The following is a 21,587-nucleotide window of genomic DNA, read 5'->3' as shown; positions in this document are numbered from 1 at the left end:
TAGGAGGGGTTTCCATGCAGCAGACCTTTCATTGATTGTTAATGGGTTGTGATGGATTTGATGTTTTTGTTGTTTCTTATTTTATCTGAGCACTCCAAGGTCGAGAATTAACATTGGGCCTAATGTAAGTCCCCCGCAAAAGGCACTAAATGGACATTACAGTGAATGAGCTTGTTTACTCATCTAGCCCAGTAACACCCAGTGTCCATTCCTGACTGGTGGCCACATGGTCAAGTTGAGGCTTTGTAAAACATGGAATTTGATAATAATGAATAATAATAAAGCATTCTTCATTTAACAGTGAGAGATTTACTGACATTTTCTAATACTCCCAAAGTATACCTTACTATTTTTGAAAAAATGAGAGGGATATAAATGTATTGTATTTCCTTTTCTTTATTACCAAGTAAAACAGGTATTACATTATATTGATTTTTACATATATTTACTTTGAAAATCTTTGGATGGGAAATTTACATGACATGTTTGCATATTCTGTGTCTAATGCAGTGAAATAAATACATTGAAAAAATTGTAGGCAAAATAAACTCACAGAAATTCTCCCATGCAGGAGGACTCAAGAATGCTCAAAAATAAGGCAAAGAAAATCATTAACATCATGAAGATAAACATTGAGAACTGATGTTCTCAATTGACTGAAATAAACATATTGTGATTTCTATCATATTGTTTCTAACATATTGTGATCAATTATTACACCTAGGCCCAAACTGCGAGTTTAAACATTCTGCAAAATGTGATGGTCAAACAATAATAAATATACCAACATGTGAATATGTGACATGACAGAACTCTTTTATTAATTCAATTTAAGGTGTGTTTTGTGTGCAAGTCAAACACAAGAGAATGTAAACCGACTACATCAGATGCATAGAATGGGAATATCAATGAATACATGCCAAATTTATTGACAATGAGTTTCTGAAGGTGCAACAACAGCAAAACAGAAAGTGGTTTAAGTGAAGGCAAAAAGTCTCCTCTCATAGCACAAGTATACAATAAAATACGTAAATGGATAAATTGGTATTGCATTGATAGACTGGAATGGACGAATGCAGATTTCATGCGGCACCGTTTGGAGTTATTTGTCAACAGCAACACTTTTTTTTTGGTTCAGGTAACCCACATGTTAAAGAGTAGATGATGAGTGTTGGTGTTTTTACATAGGACCTAATTTGTCATGATTGCTGACATCAATAAATCAAGAGACAATCACAGACACCATCATATGCCCAGAGAAATATTTGAAACAAAACCTTTTTATGTACACTTTTTACACTTAAATATTGCTATTAGAAAATGATAAAACATGTATTATTTAACATGGTGGAAAAGGAAGAAAAGTAAGACAGGGACACAAATAGCGCTGTCACTTCTTTTCATTACTCTGTGATGTTCTCCATCAAATACCAGTTTATAAGCAGCATCAAAGGCGACTCCTCCTTTATTTCATCCTGAAACTTAAAGCTCGTTCTCACCACCATATGGCACTCAGTGTCTTGCATTTATAGGCCCTTTCAAACTTATTTTCTGCAACATTAACAGAACAAATGAACTGAATCCAGTGGAAGTAGCAGCTTCTGTTATAACGATCGCCTTGTTGTTACAAGTTTGACCTCTCATACACCACCACAAATACGACTCGGCTCGAGTCCGTTCCCTCGATGCGGGACAGTTTATGTATCAAAGCATTGCACGTGCTCTTAGTGGTACAGTAATGATTTTGTTCTTCAGGTTCTGCAAGTTATTCACCTGCAGTTTCTACTCCCCGCTCACATGACTCATTAATGGCAAAAAGCCGTTGAAGTAGTGGTAAAAGCTGCGTGTGTAAACATATCGCATTGTGTGCTTCAAACATAATCACAGGAAGATGGGGGGGGGGGTTCATGCACATTAATCACACAAAAATACTTTAATCTGAGCAAAAGAAAACCTATTCTGCTAATAACCACATGGAGGATGATTTATTAGATACTTGTGGAAAGAGGCAACCGGCTGTGGACAAAACTCAGACGTTTAATCTTTTATGATGACATGGTGAACATTAACACATCAAGCAGACACTCAGAAAGATGAGCAGCAGTTTGGATTCATGTTTTTTTCTATATTTAGTCTTCTTTTAGGCCAATTTATAGCACCTACTAACTACTGATGGAAAGTCTTGTTAAATGCTCTACAATCTAGTTGCCAACTTTGACAGTGTGTTAATCTGAGCCTTTTCTCTGAAAATAAATAAAATGCAATGAGAGCAAACTTAGCTAAATCGTCCATTAAGTTGCAGTCTGCAAAACCATGAACTGAATTATGGTTTTCTTTTCTACGAAGAGCATTGTTATTTACATAAAGGGATCATTATATCTGCTGCTTGTATATAAGTATTTATTGTAGACTTTAGTTTTAAATATAAGTTGAGGTCAATAAATAAAATTAATTATCTGCTCAATTCTGTATTTGACAATATACAAAATATAATTATTTTTCTTGCAAACATATCCAGATTGAGATATAATTCCATACAAAAAAGCACCTGTTGCTGTTTCAGGGCTGCGGGACGTTTTAAATTGTGAGCTGACCGGTCACCTTTTACCACAAGACTGAAAGAAAGAGCTGCGACGTTTCAAAGCATCAAACAATAACGGTTTCACATGGTGGGGAAAAGGAAATCTGATTTGATGAGCCAGTGTAAATCGGATATTACAATGAAACCTAGAACTTACTGAAATACAACTGCAAATAAACTACACTTTATTCTTTTTTTTTCTTTTTTTTTACATTTTCGAGCCTTTTCCTCCTCGGGGAAGATTGTTTTCATATTATATAATCTATTCACATTATCTGTTACAGTGCATTTGCAATGACGACCAGTTAGACAAAAAGAACTGCAATGAATAAGGCTGGATCACTGTTTGAATCCACAATTAAGTTAACACAAACAAATAAAAACAGGCTTTATCTAAACTTCACTCCGTAAGTCGCACAGGTGCACAAAACCATTTATTTGTATTTACTTGCATAAACTCAGCAACAGTCGGCCTACTGAATATGATGTTAAGAAGTCAAATATCATCTGTGTGTGCTGTTATTCCCTCAAATCTCAACCATTCTTTCTAACGTTTGCTAAAGATAATGCTTGAAATGCACAACACATGGGATGGATCCGTAGTCTTCACAGTTTTAAGCCATTGCTTCTTTTGGTTCCCTTCACAAAAAGGTCCACTAATTATCTGCCAAATATTTCCCTGTGAAGCAAAACGAAAGACGTCAGAGAAGCGCAGGTCGTTTAAAGGCTGGAAGTCTCCATGTGCATTCGGATGACTTCACCAAAAGGCCTCACACGCATTCCTGACACTCAAACTGACCTGCAGCAAATCTCTTCTTGATCAGCGAAAGCCGGTAGCCGGTCCCAACCAGCTGGATGTCGCACCCTGACAGCGTGCAGCCCTCACTGCTGAACTGGACCGCCAGCTGGGAGGTTTTACAGTGACCGTCTTTCATCTGGAACCGGCCCAGAAGAGCCCCTACTCCTGGAGGACACAGGTACAGTACTGATGGGTCTGGAACCGGGAATTCAGTTCACTCCCGTCCAGAAAATGTAATGAAAAAAATGAACAACAACACTTGCCTCCATTTTCCGATCTATGAGAGAGACTAGGGATTTTCCACAGAATCGTCTGCTGCTCTGGATTCCTTTATGAGAAAGTAATTCCACATGAGAGCGGGACATTAACCCATGCACTGATTCCACTAATACCATAAGACTTGAAGGACTATTCAATATTCAGTGATGTTGCATTTTTGGATTGAAAAACATACATTTCAAACATGCAACATGGAAAATGACATCCAATAATTTTAAAAATGAGGTAATGGTGCTAGGCCTTGCCTTAGCCGCTCTAAATGAAACCCAAATCCCGACTAAGAATGCAGGCCCTTACCAGGTGGCAGGGGGGATCATGGCCTGGAGTTTGGCCATGCCTCCATCCACAGGAACCAGGAATTGGATGTTGTGTAGTGGCACCGGGGCGGCCATGGCCTCCGTGTTGTATTTGTAGTCTATTCGAAGGTCTGTGTTTGTGGCGTCGCCTCTCCAGCTCACCGCCAGGTTCAAAGGAGTGGACTGGATCCCCTCCGTGGACACCTGAGACGCACAGAAACACAAGACGGCCAGGTATGTGGGTGGATAGTTACCAAAAAAAAGTTATATCAGGTAGATACGTTGATAAATGGATATTCAATACCTGATACTTGATCATGTCCACGTTGTAGTATGTCGCCTGAGGCTTCTGTTCTGCCACTCTCCTCAGGTGGCTCATCAAGTTTGGCATATTCACCCAGAACTCCTTGGTGTCCACACCGTCTGCTACGGTGTCACTGAGGGACGCATTCGATCAGCTCCATCAACCATGTCTACGCACACCCATGTACATCATGTATTACCCCAAACAAAGCAAAGTAATACTGTATCGTAATTCTCACCAGCACAACAGCTGTGGATTGGGGAGGACCTGCTCCAGGCGGCTGTAGTTGGTGATGCAAAAGGTGAGGATGGGTTGAGTCGGGTGGCTGGCAAAATGCCGGGTTATGCCCGCGGGGAAGGACAGCACCATCTCCCCTGAGATCTTCACAACACATCTGGGACAGAGCGAGGGAAGAGGCAGATCTCTGAGATCATATTAAAGAAAAAGAAAAACACATACAGTGTGCGCGCAGTTGGCATCTACCAGGAATGTATTCACTTTATAAGTCCATAAAACGTGTGTTCCATCATTAGTGAATGTCATCGATGCGTTCTGGTCATTAGATCAGTAATATGGTCATACTGTCCACACAAAGAAATGTCGGCCTACTTGCTGGGGTCTGCGCCTTTGAAGTAGGCATTGATGGTTTCCGTGAAGGCAGCTGCCACTGGCAGAGTGTCCTGCGGTCCCATGGTGAGTGGACTGGGTCCTCTGGAGCATCCTAAAGGATAAAAACAAACCTGACATACATGTACACTAGGGCTTATGGCTAGCCTCCTTCTAAATATGCTCAAATATTTAGTTATGGGTTATACAAAAAGGGATAGACAAGTATAAAGCAAAGAACAGCAACAAAATGTAAACTCAACAATCCATCTAGAAACCAGATTGTAGGTGAGTGAGCGGGAGATGGGGAGGGACGGGCAGCAATATTCTGGCTGGGTGAACATGAACGTGGAGCGGGCTGCAGGTAAAAAGGAGGGCAGTTGCTTTCAGCCCATGCACTGCTGGGACTACAGAAGCGATCCGACTCGACTCACCTTCAAAAGCTAAATAAAACCTGCCGTGGTCAAACCATACCAGAGGCTGTGAGGCCTCTGGGCGAGCAGAGACATGAGGAGGAGAGAAACCGTGGGAGAGGGACAAAAGTGTGAGGCGAGGACACGGTGATGAGCAACAGGCAACCTGGACGCAGACTGAGATGTGAGGCTATAGGGGAACGCAGGAAGAGCAGAACCAGGACGGCTGGCCGTGTACCTGCGGCGGACATGTTGAGGTCCCGTCCCAACGTCGGAGTGGACGCCGCGCTGTGCAAAGTGACGGAGGAGATGGAGGAGGAGCTCTCCGCTCGAGCCAGCGGGGCGAAAGGCGGGGGGCTGCCGGAAACCGGCGGACTGAAGGCGCGAGCCTGGACACAGCGCACAACAACAACAATCAAAGCCATTTTTATTCAAATAACAGAGAGACTGTCATCAAAGGAGAGAATGGCGACCCAGAGACAAGGGACCTTTGACGTACCGGGTCTGCAAACGGCTTGCCGGGGGGCAGCTTGGGTCTCGAGGACGGCCGGGGAGGAGGAGGAGGAGGGACCGGACTGCCTCGAGACAGAGGCATGGCGGGACGAGCCGGGGACGAGGGGCCTGCGGCACATTCCAGAGTCTGGGGTTAGCACTGCCTTCATATCGCAGTGAGAGAATTCATCAATCATCAACATCGGCTCAGACGTCACCACTCGCGTCACTGTCACACAGCCAGTGCCGTGTGACGTCACCTGGACGTTGTTTTGAACCGTATTGAGTCATTTATTTGATTGTTTCACTTCTACAAAAAGTGACATAAACAACAACCACATTTTTCTTTAAAATCTTTTCATGAGCACAAATAAATGAGGGAAGTGGTTTGTCTGTTACTAGGATTCAATATAATTTCTGCACAGCTTTTTGATCTGATTCGTACAAAAGAACGTGGCAAAACATGCCCTCTTCATAACTCCATCGACTAAAACCAAACACTGGACCCTTCAACAAGTGGTCATTGAATGATGCTATTGATGATTCTTAAATTAATGGACTGACACGTTATCTATAATCGACAAGATAAAAAAGACACTATTCCACTTCCTCTCTAAAAATTGGTATATATATATATATATATATATATATATCTATAGTCTCTTAGTGAAACTGTGACAGACTCCAACCTACTCCTACTTTACAAATTGTGGGTTTCAAAGTGTAAATCATTCCTAAAATTGTTTTTGAAGTTAATGTACATCCTTTGTTTGCATCACAATCAGTGTTTGGAGCTTCGAAAGCCTTGCTTTCTTTGGTTACAAAACAGCTTACATTGAAACAAAATCTATTATATCTAATAGAATCTAATCTAATCTATCTAATCTAAAAAAAATTTTTTAGGGCAGCACTGGTGTAAGAACATTCATCAGCAATTTTTCACAAAAAAAGCAAAAGATAATATGATAATGTCATGTTGTAATGTGATTATTAAGAACTTTGAATAGTTGCATCAACCAGCAACTCTGAAAAGAGGTTTTACAGTGATGATATTAATAAATAGACTGCTCCTGGTGTGCAGGCAGCTGAGAAATCACTGCATTTACAAGGAGACCGGTGTACTCACTGCTGCCTGAGTAGGGCCCTGGGGAAGACATAATGGACCTGTACGTGGTGGGGGGCAGAGGGGGGGGCGTGCCCCTGAAACTCGGCGTCATCTCTCTGGGCGAACCAACAAAGTCCTGGATGCCATCTCTCAGGGACGCTCCCTCTGGAGTCCTCTTCCCCCCCAAGCCCCCCAGGACCAGAGGAGACGTGACCCCCGGCCGAGGAGACCTCCGCTCTGCTGGCAGAGGGGGCACGGGGCTGGTGGGGGCCGGGGCCGAGGAGTACTCCGCGAACTGCAGCACCTCTTCGTCGGTGCCGTCGTCGTCGAAGCACGGAGGAGGCGAATCGCAGGGGGAGAAGTCGGGAGGCAGGGGAGGCGCCGGTTCATCCGGGGGCGGAGGTCCGAGCGCGATGGAGGGGGGCGATTCTGGAGGAGGAGGAGGAGGAGGAGGAGGAGGGGACCCGGGCGAAAGCGGGGGAGGCGAAGGCGGGGGCTCGATGGGCGGCGGACCCGGGGAGAGGCAGGGGGTGGAGGGGGTCGACGAGGGCGTGTCCGGTGCGGGAGAGTCCGGGGGCGGAGGAGGAGGCGCGGGTTCATCGGGCGGCGGGGGTCTGTCGCTGGGGAAAGTCACCCATCTGGGAGACGCCGTTTCCTCGTGGGTGCGGGGGCCGTCCGCGGGGCCGAACACGTCGTCCAGGTCCGGGCCCCCGGAGCCCCGGTAACAGGCGGGAGAAAGCACGTTCAGGTAGATGGGGGCGGACCTGCGGGCGGCCCTTCCGTTGGGCAGATTAGCTGCAGGAAGATTGCGAGGTCGGCATTTAGAATCAAACCTCTCGAGGAGATTTCACTGATGAAACATTGCAAAAATGTAAAAAAAAAAAAAAAAAAGTCAAATTCACCAGCGCCATCTGGAGAAGAGCCGTAGTGACTTCTCGATGGGAGGTTCTTGGGAGGAAGCGGAGGAGGAGCTGCAAAGAGCGGGGCGGTTCAGTGCAGTTCTACAGAGAGGGGCCATTCAATCTTGTGAACTGGTCCATTCACGTCAGCTCACCTCCTGTCGGGAAACTTCTGCTCAGCGGGGACTCCGGGCGGGGTCGTGACTCTCCCCACCCATCAGCAGGGACCACTGCCAGCAGATGGCAACAAAGAAAACAAATAAACCTCACTGCATCACATGCTCGGTGTCAATTGGGGCCATGCAATATTGAGAGAGGGGGGGGGGGGGGGGGACAGACCGTCATATCTGGCGTATTTGGTCTCTGACGGCAGCCCAAAAAAGGCAGGGACGTTCTGCGACAGCCTGTCACTGCAAGATGATAAAAGTAACTCATTCAGCATCATCATCATCATCATGACATCATTCAAGGCTCTCCTGCAGTGGTGACCAGGGACATGTGGACCGAGGGTCAGTCCATGTTTGTGACTGGGACAGACCTTGGCACCTCAGGGGCAGGACTCGGCGTCGGGGTGGAGCGTCTGGGTCTGGCAATCTCCTCACCTGAGAAACACGACACAACTCAACCGTTTGCTCTGCATAGCACTCGTGTTCATTTACACTATCGCAGGAAGCTTATTTATAGCTTATTTATAACGGTTGGCCGAGCCACCACTTTCGGTCCGGAACCGAACAATCTCAGAAGCTGAGGATGTTTCCATCGTGACTGCAAGCACGTTAGAAGCAATACGTGTACTTACAGGACAAATTCCTTTTTATCTGCCCCTGTAAAAGATCCAAAAGAAAAGATCAAATGAGGATAAAGACAAACAACGGATCAGTCATATCAAGAAAAGTCATCTAAACACATTGAAATGCATACTTTTTTTCTTTTTTACACCAAAAGCGTCACATGTTTTAGGAAAATTGTAATGACTTTAAGTTCTCGTTAATGCCAAATCATTGATTCTTGCACTTTCTGCACTGCATTGTTTTGAATGGACTCGACAGCAGAGATTAGAAGGCGGGGTTTCGGGCTGTCAGCTTTGAAGCGGCCAGCAGATGGTGCGAAAAACTCACCGGGCTGCGTCTCTGAGACCAGCAAAAAGGAAGAGAGAACAGACCTGGGTCAGAGAGTGAGTGAATAATCAGTCAAATGGACACAAACTATAACCGCACACATGGCACTTTTTTACTTGCACTGCTAAGTGCTAATAATGCAACATGAGACATAAAACGTATGAGAATAAAACCAGCGAAGCACACGTGGCGTTGAATGCAGCAGGTGGCTCAACAAATCAATGGGTTTGGTGCTTCTGGTGTGTGTGTGTGTGTGTGTGCGCGTTATGTTTACTGTGCATCATGTAACAGAGACAAGAAAGGTTCAAGTAAAGCTGTAGCGAATAAAAGAGGAGAAACAAGTCTTTTAAGACCTGAATGAGACTGTGAGGGTGAGGACACAAACTGCATACAGGGACTATGAAACGCACACAAACTTTGCCCCCCGAGCATCTCATGTGAGTGTGTGCCCCTTTGTATCCTCGTCGGTGGCCACGCGGATGTGAAAATGAATGAGAGGCTTACCGGACTTCTCTTCTACAGGACGAAAGCAGAGAGGAGAGAAGACAGAATCAAACACAACAAGACAATACAACAAACTGCAGCGCGTGTGTCCCTCAGTGGGGGCCGGAGTGTCGTTCGGGCAGCGCTCACCAGAGACGGAGACAGCGCCAGGCCGCCCACGGAGGCCTTCAGCTCGTCCATGGACGGAGGGACACACATGGCGGTGTCCGCCGCCAGGGGCTTGATCTTGATCTTGAACTTCTTCTTGCTGTCCTCGTCGTCCTCGGACTCGCTGGAGGAGAAAAACTGCTTCCCCTTGGACGCCGGTGGACACGCGTCAAGGACAAAGGACAGAATGGCGTGAAGCATGGAGGCTAATTCCATCCGCGGCAATTAACAGGGACATATTCTTTCAAGTGTCTGGAAAGAGGAGGGAGACGTCAGATCAGTGTCCCAGTTGACTGCAACACGTCGGCCTCAGCTCGGTTGAATCATCGTGCTCGTGGGTACTTTCCCACCGAAACAGCTTTCTATGAGTCACTTTCAAACTTGTTGCCGTGGACACCTGCAGGAGCAGCGAGTTAAAACACCAGTGAGCTGGGGCTCAGTAGTTAATGAGAGCTGTGGCTCAGTGTCAACCGGACAGCTAATCTAAATGTAAAGTGTCCGTCCGGCTGCCCTCCTGCTCCTTTTTTGTTTTTTTTGCAGCTGCAGAAACACACTCGTGGGATGTGGCAAGAGCGGGAGAGAGTATTGATTTGGCCTATTTAATGCGGAGAAGCACTCTTCCAATGAGTCACTCGGCCAAACAGGTCAATAGTTTTGCAGGGGAAGCGGTCCCGAGACTGCTCGCTCTCATCACTGAAAGGATATCATCGCCCTCTTCCCCGGGCCGGAGGCTGAAGCCCTCCTCGTCCACGTCAGGAGAGGCCTGGAAGAGAGAGGAGAGAGAGAGAGGAGTCACGCACTGTAACAGAGGGCTAAACTCTTCACAGAGAACAGCTCTGCATGTCAAGGGCGGGTTCAGATTTCGCACACGTCTCGCCTGAGACGTTCAGCGTTCAGAGGTATTTCATTATGGCAAAGCTGCAAAGTCACTGCTTGGTCACAAGCATTGAAAAGGAGAAAGGAGAGCAAGGCAAGAGTGTGCTTACGTATCTGTCCCAGTCAATCTCCCCATAGAAACCATTCGGGGCTCCATTGGCTTTTTTCTAGCAAATAAATGGAGAACGGACAGAATGATGAAAGGCCAACATCATAAAGCCTCCGACAGCTAAAGTCAGTCGAAAGTGTTCAAAGAATCACTTCATATCATCTGTGTACGAATGATTTTCCTATCTTTAAAAACGAAGGCACAAACGAGGAGTGACAACAGAGAGGAAACATTTTTCACTGAAAATGTACAAATTCACATACATTTCCTTTCTTTCCGCTTGCAGCTCCTTCTTTGTCAGGTGAACTCCTGTTTGAACAACAAGTAAGAAACAAATTATGTCACATAAAACAGGCGGAAAAATTTATTATTTGACTAGCATTTAATGTTTGGCAGTGTTTGATACTTGATGCCGTGGACATATTGTGGAAAGTGCCATGAGACAATTTGGCTTTGTCACCCGTCCCTTTCTTAATTCACTTTCTGGAACGGATGAGTTTTCAAGCTGTTTCAGAGTTGGCTTGTTGTAAAACTCTGCATGTTAATTATGCGCCTGAGAAAACTCACGTTGCATCTGTATCCTTGTCCCTCTTGCGTAAGCCGAGGGCTTTCCTGGTTCGTTTTTTCAGTCCTAGTGCAGAGGGAGGGAGAACAACATCATGAAGAATGAAGAATTCAACGCTTTAGAGCCTGATTTAAAGCTAAACGTCTTGTTGTTAAACTGCACTTAAAAGCAAACAACACAGAAGAGTAACGGACTGATGTACAGAAAACTGTGCTAGCGGATGCGAAGAAAACACAGTACCACCAATAAGTTCATATTAATGACTCTATAGATCCGGCACATAAACATCCAGCCATCTGGAGAACGTCTCCATATAAAATGAAGGAGCGCAGATGCAAATCCCCTCGTTGGTCCCCCCCCCCACCTTCCCCCAGTGACCGTACAGAATGGAAAGAAATCTCGAGCAAAAGCTGGTCAATGTGTCCACTTCATCAGCAAGATTCAGGGGAGAGTGGGAGAGATCCACTGTGGCAGCGACCTTAGGGTGCCAAGACCCCTTCAGCAGTGACGGCTGGCACAACGCAGCGAATCAGAGCGGCTGAAACAGCACACGGAAAGGGTCATTCAAAGCGTGCAAAGCCTGGAAGTATCGAGTACGGAGTGATGCTCCATTTATATCTTTCCATTTCATGGTAAACTCTCTGAGGGTTCTTGAATTATTGTCTTACTAAATATGTTCCAGGAGGAGCACGTTGTGTGGCTCGCTTCAAATGTGCGGATAAGGGTGTTTTGTAGCGATGATTAATAACCAACGTGAGCTCCAGACCTGGTCTTAACATCCCAGCATGACAAAAAGGGCAGAGGCGCCGGGAGGGTTTCAGGCAGCAGAGATTTGAGCACAATCGTTGGCTAATTAAGCGCTGGTTAATCTCATGGATAGGGTCGAAAAACAAAGTCACCGTGAGCTGGAGCTCTTTTCGATCGCAAAGCTGCAGACTTTGTGGTGCACACAAAGATATTGTTATTTAGATGTCAGTTGTGGGACCGACTGACCACAGACGGACGGACATCTATATCCAGAGAGCCGTGCTGCTAGTGTGGAGACTTAGAGAAGCTTAGTGAGGTAATTAACGTTGACCATCCTCCGGCTAAAGATGTAAAATGTTGTATTTAGCATGCAGCTGTATGATATGTCACATAAAAGACAGATTAGCATATTAGTACAACACAAAACAATGCAAAACAACAACAAAAAAAGACAGCTAAAAGGGCTTTTCTCTTTTTTTGTGTTGGCTGTGTAACATGTTTTTTTTTTCAGTGGCGGGTTTGCATAACAGCGCTGTAGACGACACAAGAACAGCAGGGACACGTGATGGACAGCATGAACATTTTGTGCAGCTCAGGGGCCGCTTAGTTTGTCTTATTCTCTATTCATTAAATCTTTTTTTTTTAAATTAGTGAGCTGTGAACACAATTCACCGTTTTCCCGAAACAGACATTTTCCATTGGGTTCCCCTTGTTGTATATATTTCAAAATAAACAGAACTTCTATTTTAGGATGTTAAGTATTTTGAACGGCTGGTGCTGGGACGGAGCTCTCCTGGGTACTGAAGGACATGTCGGGGCCTGTGATGTACAGCTAGTTGGGCTGCTCAGTAGCACAGATTATTCCTGGTTCACAGCTCTTTATCTTCGGCGACAGCGAGCCTTCTGTCCGCTTCTGACCTGCGTGTGTCTTATGTGATAAAGGAGTAGAAACCAAGCTATGCCACGTGTACTGACCGGGCCTGAGGAGAGCCCCGCCGCACTCGTTAAACAGCGTAATAAAAGGATAATGGCTGTAAAGAGAGTTCTGTTTCTTCGTGGTTCTTCTGAGAAACAAGATGCTCGGGTACACTTTAGCTAAACCCTAGAAGCCTATTAAAAAGGGCACGTTCATGATGCAGAATCATTCCACTTTAAAATAGATATCCTCATGCTTTCAGAGAAATTAAGCAAATTTAGACCAATTGTCATCTTTTCAGGAAGCCATTTGTCTCTGTCCATTACACTCGGGCATGAAATTAATTGAGTCACTCTAGACTTGACTAAATGTTCAAATGTTTTGAGAGAAAATCGAAAATTTAAGACGCAATATCTGGTCATCAAACAGCAACCTTTTAAATCAGCATAATTTGCACACAAATTGATATCATTTTTGTGACATGATGTAACTGTCCTTCCTCGATAGAAAAGTCTCACCTCAAAGTCCACTTACTAGAATTCTTTCAACCACATCCCAAACGTCTGTGATATTTCCTCCAGAGCTTTCAGCGGCCTTCATCGGTGAGTTTAGAACTGAGCAAACAAGCAGATGAAAAGAACCAGATGCAACTGAAAGCTCCAAAAGAAATTTTAGCTATTACTAAGATGAAAAATGAACACTACATTTGAACTTTCTCACTGTTTTTCCTTGAGATCTGGTTATCTGACAAGCTCAATGATGTTGTTCTTTCCAGCAGCTGACTCTCTGATGGTGGGGTTTCAGACAAATAGCCGAACGAACCACCAGCAAGACGTTCCCTTCTGGCACTGCTTCTGATTCTGCAAATTCCTGAGCTGTCAGTTATCCACGCTGGATGACTATTGTGAATAGGTGTGTGCAGGAAGATGGTGGCACATGTCACACTAGTCGTGTGATGCACTGCAAGCCGCAAGGTTAGCGGTTTGAATCCCAGCTGCGTGTCCCTGAGAAAGACTCCTGACCCCTAACTCCTCCCCAGGCAAAATGTAAGCCATGGGTTGAAAGGTAATGTAAGTTGCTTTGGATAAAAGCGTTAGATTAATGACATGTATTGTGTGTAACTTCAATGCACACCTTCCTCTCTCCGCCTGTTTACCAACACCATGCATCAGAGGACAGTCACAATTAAACATCACAACCAAAGTCTTCTTTCAGAAGATTAGCATAGGTGCAAGCACTCTGGTCTCTAAACTCTATGTCCTAAAGGTACCTGGAAAAACAGTATTTCTAATTGTTGACTTGACCTTCATTCTTGAAAATATGAAGAAAACTGTGTTATCTCTCCATAAGCAACATTTTCTTTGGCAGTGAGCAAACAAAGAATAAAGTACCTTACCACCACTGGTAGCTATAATATAGTTAATATTCTGCTGTGACTCCACTCCTTTTTTATGATGTCTAGCTTCTCAGCCCACCTTCTAATTGGCTTTACAGTGTGGTTGGATGGTCCACTGAGCATCCTTTGGTCTTTTTAAGTGTTTTCTTCAATGGATTGTCCATGTCAAGAAGGTTTCGAGTTTCGGCAAGTAGATTTTATACAGTCCTGGAATTAACTTCATCTTGAGGCTGCCTGGAAGAAGGGAAATCAATGCAACACGGTATGCACTGCTGTTGTATGGTTAACACCAGTGTAAAGTATGTTAGATCTATAGTTGTGAGGCTAAAACATGCAAAAGACCTCTGGCATTGACCTCAGAGTCGATCCATAGTTGTATAAAATGACAGGTCAAAAAGAGGTCATTTTCACAATGTTGATGAGGGACTTAGATGCTCAAAAATCTAACTTCAAAAGACATGTTCTGGAGACATTGCATTGAATTATTCTGTTGCATGAACAAAAAGGTACTGCAGCCATGTCTGAGTCCAAAGAAAAGGTACAATGATGAGCCTGTGACATCTGCGCTGTTGTGTAGCCCACGAACTGACAATATCATGGTAGGCTGACTGCAGGCCTTTTGCTAATAATAGCAGACTCCCATTACTACGGTGGCATAAATGGATGGTAAAGGCCCAGCAAACTGTCATGGAGGGTTAGATCTATGATTCAGCTCCTCCATTATAATTACCATGCACTTTACCTCGTTTCTCCATCGTTAACTTTTGTACCGCATCCTCTACTTCAAAGTATGCGACGCGAGCACCAAATAATGCATCGTTTATAGACGTATAAATGAGTGCAGGTCCTTCTACTCCTGAAACAACAACTGAGTGTGTGACTACAGACAGAACTATAATGTGCCCACAGAGACATGCAGACACGTGTAAACACACAAACAACCAGACATTAGCAAGTGCAGCGAGTATCACAGCTTTGTACTCCTCTTGTATAGATTTCCTTCAATCTGTCACACACACACACACACAAACACACACTCTCACAACGGCACTGTCACACTGGTGATTGCGTGGAGCTCATTGCAGGACCTCACGACAGATCACATCACTGGATTCACTAGCTTTAATGGCCCAGCAGGACGCGAGAGGGCAGGAGGAGGACGCAGAGGGAGAGGAGGGTTGAAATGAAGCAGGGTGCCCATCATTTACCTTGCATCATGACTGCTGCTGTTCATCCTATGCAGCCCCTCCGTTGCGCAGGCGGTCAGGAGTGGAAAAATCCGTCCGGTCAAAGGACGCCTGGGCAGGACATCGCTTATTCCGCACAGCTCCTCCAGCGAAAGCACGATGTTGACTCCCTCCAGCCCAGAGGGCCCAACTCCCAGACACCCCGCACAGGGAGGTGGGGTGGGGGAAGATCTCCCAACCGGCAGCAGCGGAGGACGCGGTCAGAGGAGACACCCGAGGAATATGCAGCAAATGGGAGGGTTTACGGCGGGATGGGGGGATGGGGAGGGGGTCGGGGAGGGGGAAGGTCCTCTCTGTGTGCACGTTAGGCCCCGGCCGCCCGAGCGGCACCGACACACGCCATCTCTGAGAGGGGGGACGCTGAGCAAAGGCAAAGGAGAAAAAAGCAGAGCAGAGCAGTGCAGCGAGAGAAAGAGAGAGAGAGCGAGGCAGAGAGAGACTTGGGAGAGAGAGGGAGGAGGGAGGAGGGAGGCTTGCTGATGTCACATCTGCACTAAACCAATCACTGCAGCCATGGTCACGTGGCTGCTGTCCCCTGATAGCACCTCTCCGGCTTGCCTCGAGCAGACACTCTACAGCCATCTGCATGCATATTATACAAGGTTTCACATAGTAAAATGCACCTTTTAGAGAAAATTATTTTTGGTCTGAATCAGAGTCAGCCTACATTTTTTCCTTTCATGTGCTGTAAAGAAAATAAGAAAAATACATTCTTTATATGAGGATTTTGGTAAAATAATTCAAATGTAACCATTTAAATTCTATTTTTTAATTTTTTTAAAACAAAGATAAATGCACGGAGCGTCACCCAGAGACGAGAGAAATAAGAGGTCAAGCACTTAAGTCTCCTTAAGTTCTCTGTTGAAATCATGTGTGCGTCATTTTTCTATTCATGATGAGGGGTTTTGCTCTAGTTAAGTAATTGACTTGTTGGACATGACAGGATGGATATGGATTACTTGCTATGAGCAACAAAATAAAACATTGTCAACAGAGTCCCGTCCAATTTAAATGCTAAATCGAGGAATTTAATTTGGATATTACATTTATTGAAACACATCCACAGCGTTGAAGCAGATTAGATCGGATATTTTCTTAGTAAATAAACACTAGGGCTTTAAATAGAGATTAAATTAAATGTCGACAACATACTAATTGAAGAGAGCTAAATGGCCAAATGGGGTGAATAAATGAAGAATAGGATTTGACAGTTGTGCCTCAGGTTTGCCTGCAGGATGTGAAAGGTCAGGATGAGCAGTAGTTACATGAGGAAAACTGAAAGAGAGACACTCTGGCTTTAGCTGATGGAGCAGAACAAAGTACTCTGCTCCGTCAAAGGGTAGATTTTAGAAAAACTGGATGCCAAGCGAATACTATTTGTCATATTTTGGGAGGATAGATGTTATTTTTGAAGCTGCAGTTGGACAAAACCTATTTTTATAGCACTCTGGAAACTGAATAATATACATTGACTGCACACTGAAGCTTTCCCTGCTCCTGTGTGACGTACTTATTTGTTTAAAAATGTGTCCCACTGGAGGAGAACAGTGTGTCCACCACCGCAGAGTCCACACTGTCAGCTGTAATCATGACAATCGCTCACCGGAAGGAGGGACCTTACATGTTGTGCTGGAGGAAAGAACAAGATTGGCAAAGGACAAACTAATCCCGATAGTATTACGCTCTTGTGTTACAGTTTGATAGAAAAAACGGTGCTTCAGTCAAAGCAGGTTTGATTATTCTGCTGCCCTGACGCCTCACAGCGGAGCGACTCCCGCCTCACCGATAAAGAAAGGACAGATCGGGGCGTAGAGTTGCAGATCTAGAAGACAAACGTCCAGAAACATGATGCCCTGTTGATGACGATGTATTTGAACCTGCACGTGGTGCGTTCGCTGCCCGTCTGCCTGTCTGTGTGAAGAGACTCTTGGATGTCAGTGACGTGGGTTGAAACGCAAGAGAGTGTAATCAGACGCAGACACACACACCGCGCAAGGCCACTCAATACTAAGTGTAAGTTTCAGTGCTTTCGAGACAATCGCGTCAAATATGTTCCGGATCCAGATACCCGGGAAACCGGGAACAGAACCAAAACCCTTTCATATGGTCTCACCCTTTCTTTGGCTGACTATTCCAGGCGTCCTGTAGTAACTGCTAATGAGCTTAATCGACCCACCACAAGCTGCTCCTGCGGGCTTTCCTTAACCAGCACCTTACATAAGACTAAGGGGTCAGAGGTCACGGAAAGTGGGATTAGCAAAAGGAGAGCTGGACAGAGCCAAACACACAAAGACCAAGAGCTGTGAGCCCAGGGATACTGGCAGTACGATTGGCTACTGGGCCCTTTATGGGGAGAGGAACCAAAAACCAAGCTGTGTTATATTCAGAAATATTGAATCCACAACAAAAATAAAAACTCTGCATGATAAGGTGGCCTTGGCAGAGGCCCAGTGTTAGTCAAGACAATTTAAACTGAGAGGTGACCCAGACTATTTTCATGATCATTAAAATATGTGAGAAACCTCTTTATGAAATAATCAGGAGGCATTAAAGTGATTAAATCGTAGTCGCAATGTCAACAAATCAAAGCACCAGCGGTGTAGTGATAGCTTCACAGTTGTGGTCTTGGGAATGAAATCGAGTGTGCTCATCGTCTGAGACCCGAAGGAGTTCAAACGGCGTCCACTCAGAAACCTTCCAAGTGTGGTCTCAAGACGGCTCTCCGGTCCTACGACCTGAAAGAGGCCCACCTGGAGGAAGCACTGATGGGATCGTCCTATCCGCTACACCTGTTCACTCTGTGCGGCTCCATGCTGCCACCTGCTGATTGACGTTACTGAAGCCGGTCATTCAAATGTGGGGCCTATTTTGCCTGCTGTTGCTTTTGCCATTTTGCTGGCACACTAACGTAATATAATAATGCAGATGTGGACACACAGCCTGGGGGCGTTGATGCCATTCTAAAGGACATCCTTATCACTATATCTCACAGGGTCGCTGGTCACACCGCTGTAACTGGTTTTAAACACGTCCATCGTGAGTCTGCCGTGCTTCCTTTGAACGCTGAGAGGCAGATTTAAAGCCATAAAGCGTCTGCTGTCGCTGCAGAGAAAGCCGAAGCCTCCCTGAACTCTCCGTGTGCCTCAAAGCAGGAGGATCAGCTGAAGAGGTCAGCTGCTCTCTGAATACACTGAGAACAAGGCCAAGTTGAAAAACGGAAAAAACACCAGCAGAAATGAGTTCTACAGAGGAATTCTCCTTCCACTTTATGTTTGATTAACGACATACAACAGAGAGGTATTTAAACTGATTTGTGACTGGTGAGAATTGGCGGAATTAGCAGAAATTTAGGAAAAATTTAAATACATCACACCAAACAACAGTAGGATTATGACTTCAATGAACATTTTATACTTCTAATTCTAGGAACTATAAGCTATATTTGATGTTTTCTTTTTCCTTTTTCTGATAAACTCTCCCGTGTTTCCTCTTAATACAGGAATAGCCTGTCACATCAAAGACATTGGTCTTTGGCTTATTGCATGAACCAGGCAAGCAGCAATAACTTTCAATGGACTGATGCCTAATTTGAGAGTAACTTGAGCTCCAGAAATTATTTTTAAAAACTCTCTACACAAGCGATAGGAGCACAAAATATAAAGAAAATGAAACTGATGAACTTAATTATCCGTATAAAAGAAGGTTTGCCAAACAGAAGTGTCTCTGTGCTGAAGGACGTTGCCCTCCGGCAGTCGTGTTTATGGGGCGGATGACAAAGAGACACTAAGTGTTCATGGAGGCTGTGCAGCGGCGCCCCGACTGGCTCGTGGAAGTCCGCTGACAACACAAACAGCGACTTAGACAAAGCAGCACTGATTCAAACCAATGGAAATGATATATTAGGCAACACTCTCCATCATGCTGTGAACATTTCAGCTGAGAAAAGTCCCTGTTTTTTATAGGTAGAGTAAGTTGGATCCTTCATGTTTTCTGCCACTAGATGGCAGAATGGCACTATGCTCACAGACAAACAGACACACACACACACACACACACACACTTACAGACCTATTATAGGTGAACACAAAGCACCCGAATCTGTTGTTTCATTTCTTTCTACCAATGAACATCCCGTGGTGATGAAAACCACAGTGAATACGGTAACGTGTGATCCGATCAGGGAGGCGTGATGAATCCAGTCAAATATCATGAAGCACTGAACACTGAGAGAGACGAATGTGTCGGCTTCGATGGCATCGTGGATCAGGAGGTGGCAGTGTTATACACCGGCGAATAAAGCAATTGTCTCTGGGCAGAAAAGGCTGAACACTGAGAAATGTGGTGAGGGAATTAAAAAAAAAAAAAGGAAGAAAAAGAATGATGTAATCTTTAAAGGGACATTTCCGAAAATAAATACGGGAGGCGTCGATTCTAGTCTGCAGCAGAGCGGTAATGACGACCTACAAATACCAAATGAATGTTTATTTTTATTATGATAGTTAGAAATGCATCCTTGTTCCCCAGAGCCCAAAATGACGTCTTCACATTGCTTGTTTTGTCAGACCTGCAGTCCAAAACTCAAACACATTCAATTTAGAAATAATATGAAACAGAATTAGGAAGGCAATCCTTACATTTTGCAAGCCTGTTTGGCATATATGCCTCATAAATTATTTTCAAAATAGTTACCCATTGACAGTTTGCAGAAACTCTTGGAGTATAGGGAGTATTGTTTCAGCTCTTGAATAATTTGTGACCAAGGGTGTGTGTATCTATGACTTTAATGAGGGAATAAATGTTGCTGTGAGCAGGAATTTGATGCGGATAGAATTCAACAGGTGAACTATTAATTAAACATAGCAAATATACAGATGTGTATGTGGCATCCTTGTTAAATTCAATTTGTGGGATGATGCTAGATGAGGCGTGTCGGTCAAAACAATAAGAAGGTCCCTGGACTCTATGGAGCAGTCTCTAAACATACATCTGGGTTTTACGGATGAACCTGGGAGCAAATTTAAAAAAAAAACATGAAGTAAATGTGAAAAGGCTAATATCATTTTCTAATGAACGTTAAGGATATAGCTTCGCATAGCCAATTAAGAACCTATTTCACGAGGTCCTTAAAATTCTAAAGATATTAATGCAAATTGTTCTATGGTTTCATGAGCCTGATCGAAACCTTCTGCAGTGTGTAAAAGCTGAGGCCTTGGATCTGCTTGTTTGCATATGACCTCAGCTCCAACGCCTTAGGCTAAACAGAAACACCATCCATTATGAGGGGTGGTAAACCAGCTCTCTCCCAAATTACAGTGACTCTGGGCTCCCATTTTACTGATTTAGCGGTTGTGTGGTTCCCCATCTCATGTTACCTACTGTTGTGGAGGGATGTACTCACGCAGCCTCCCCTCACAACGCGCCTTGTGTTGGCCATTCACCAGGCACCAAGTTCATTAAACACAACGACAGACCTGTGACATTATTCCCCTATTCCAAAAAAGCACATCCCACCCTCTGGAAAATCTTAATGGCGCTGCTCTAAATCGACCCGTGGCACGGTGTTGCTTCACGGACGAGCTTCTCTGACCACATCCTCCGGACAAACGCGGGAGGAACATTTCACCGCCCGGACCAAGAGGCCACAGCGCGAGCTTTTCACGAGAACCGGGAACATTTCCTGAGAATGTGACTGAACCGCCATCCAATCCCTTCCTGAAGCTGCGAGAGACCCGTCATCGGTCCGGCCCCGGGGGAATGATTGTGATTGGCAGCCGTGAAGAGGAATCGAGGTGACATCCTGGTTATAGAATTTACCCTGCCGGCACAACTCCTGTCTTCACCCTCCTCAGCCAAAGTCCAGGCAATTCCTCACAACATTTAACCCCCGGCACCTGGAGCTTCATTCCTCCACACCAGCCTCCTCAGAGACATCTGCCCTTTTTAATTTTGCTCTTTGACCTCTTGGTCTAAAGATAAGTTAACCTCTCCTGCTGTGGCACGATGCCGCCGCCTTGTCGTGCAAGTATCACACTGTTACTAAGCAAACTAAACAGTTTGGTTTAACAGTAAAACGATATGAGGGGTCAGGACTTGGCGTTTCAAGAAAGTGTTATGAAAGGAAGTGTGAATAGCTGCAGCACCATTTCCCTCGCTCTCTCCCTCGTTCCTGCCAGCACAAGTCAAGGGAT

General features: G+C 44.9%; 1 protein-coding gene across 1 annotated transcript; it reads right to left on the bottom strand.

The window, feature by feature from the left end:
* Window positions 1–380: 380 nt before the first annotated feature.
* Window positions 381–15,785, bottom strand: LOC119209424 (SH3-containing GRB2-like protein 3-interacting protein 1). The gene is made up of 23 exons (XM_037458773.2): window positions 15,361–15,785; window positions 11,096–11,159; window positions 10,792–10,837; window positions 10,530–10,586; window positions 10,249–10,306; window positions 9,526–9,701; window positions 9,397–9,408; window positions 8,893–8,904; window positions 8,574–8,598; window positions 8,313–8,376; window positions 8,114–8,184; window positions 7,930–8,004; window positions 7,778–7,846; window positions 6,897–7,670; window positions 5,778–5,899; window positions 5,517–5,667; window positions 4,869–4,980; window positions 4,498–4,653; window positions 4,260–4,392; window positions 3,957–4,159; window positions 3,644–3,708; window positions 3,381–3,545; window positions 381–3,260 (listed from the first exon to the last, which is right to left on the bottom strand). The coding sequence occupies exons 1-23, from the start codon at window positions 15,368–15,370 to the stop codon at window positions 3,238–3,240; spliced, it is 2,643 nt and encodes an 880-aa protein (XP_037314670.1). The 5' UTR covers window positions 15,371–15,785; the 3' UTR covers window positions 381–3,237.
* Between the last annotated feature and the right edge of the window lie 5,802 nt (window positions 15,786–21,587).

The sequence above is a fragment of the Pungitius pungitius genome, chromosome 15 (assembly GCF_949316345.1).
Source record: "Pungitius pungitius chromosome 15, fPunPun2.1, whole genome shotgun sequence".
NCBI classification, from domain to species: Eukaryota; Metazoa; Chordata; class Actinopteri; order Perciformes; family Gasterosteidae; genus Pungitius; species Pungitius pungitius.
Note: the sequence above shows the minus strand (reverse complement) of the source record. Positions and strands in the feature narration are given on the sequence as shown.

What these genes read in the sequence shown, in the direction of transcription:
- LOC119209424 (XM_037458773.2), bottom strand. An exon ending in GCCCGGGGAAGAGGGCGATG is followed by an intron (nt 9,702 to 10,248) that starts ATATCCTTTCAG and finishes ACGCGTGTCCAC; the next exon opens with CGGCGTCCAAGGGGAAGCAG. An exon ending in CCTCAACATGTCCGCCGCAG is followed by an intron (nt 4,981 to 5,516) that starts GTACACGGCCAG and finishes TTTATCCTTTAG; the next exon opens with GATGCTCCAGAGGACCCAGT.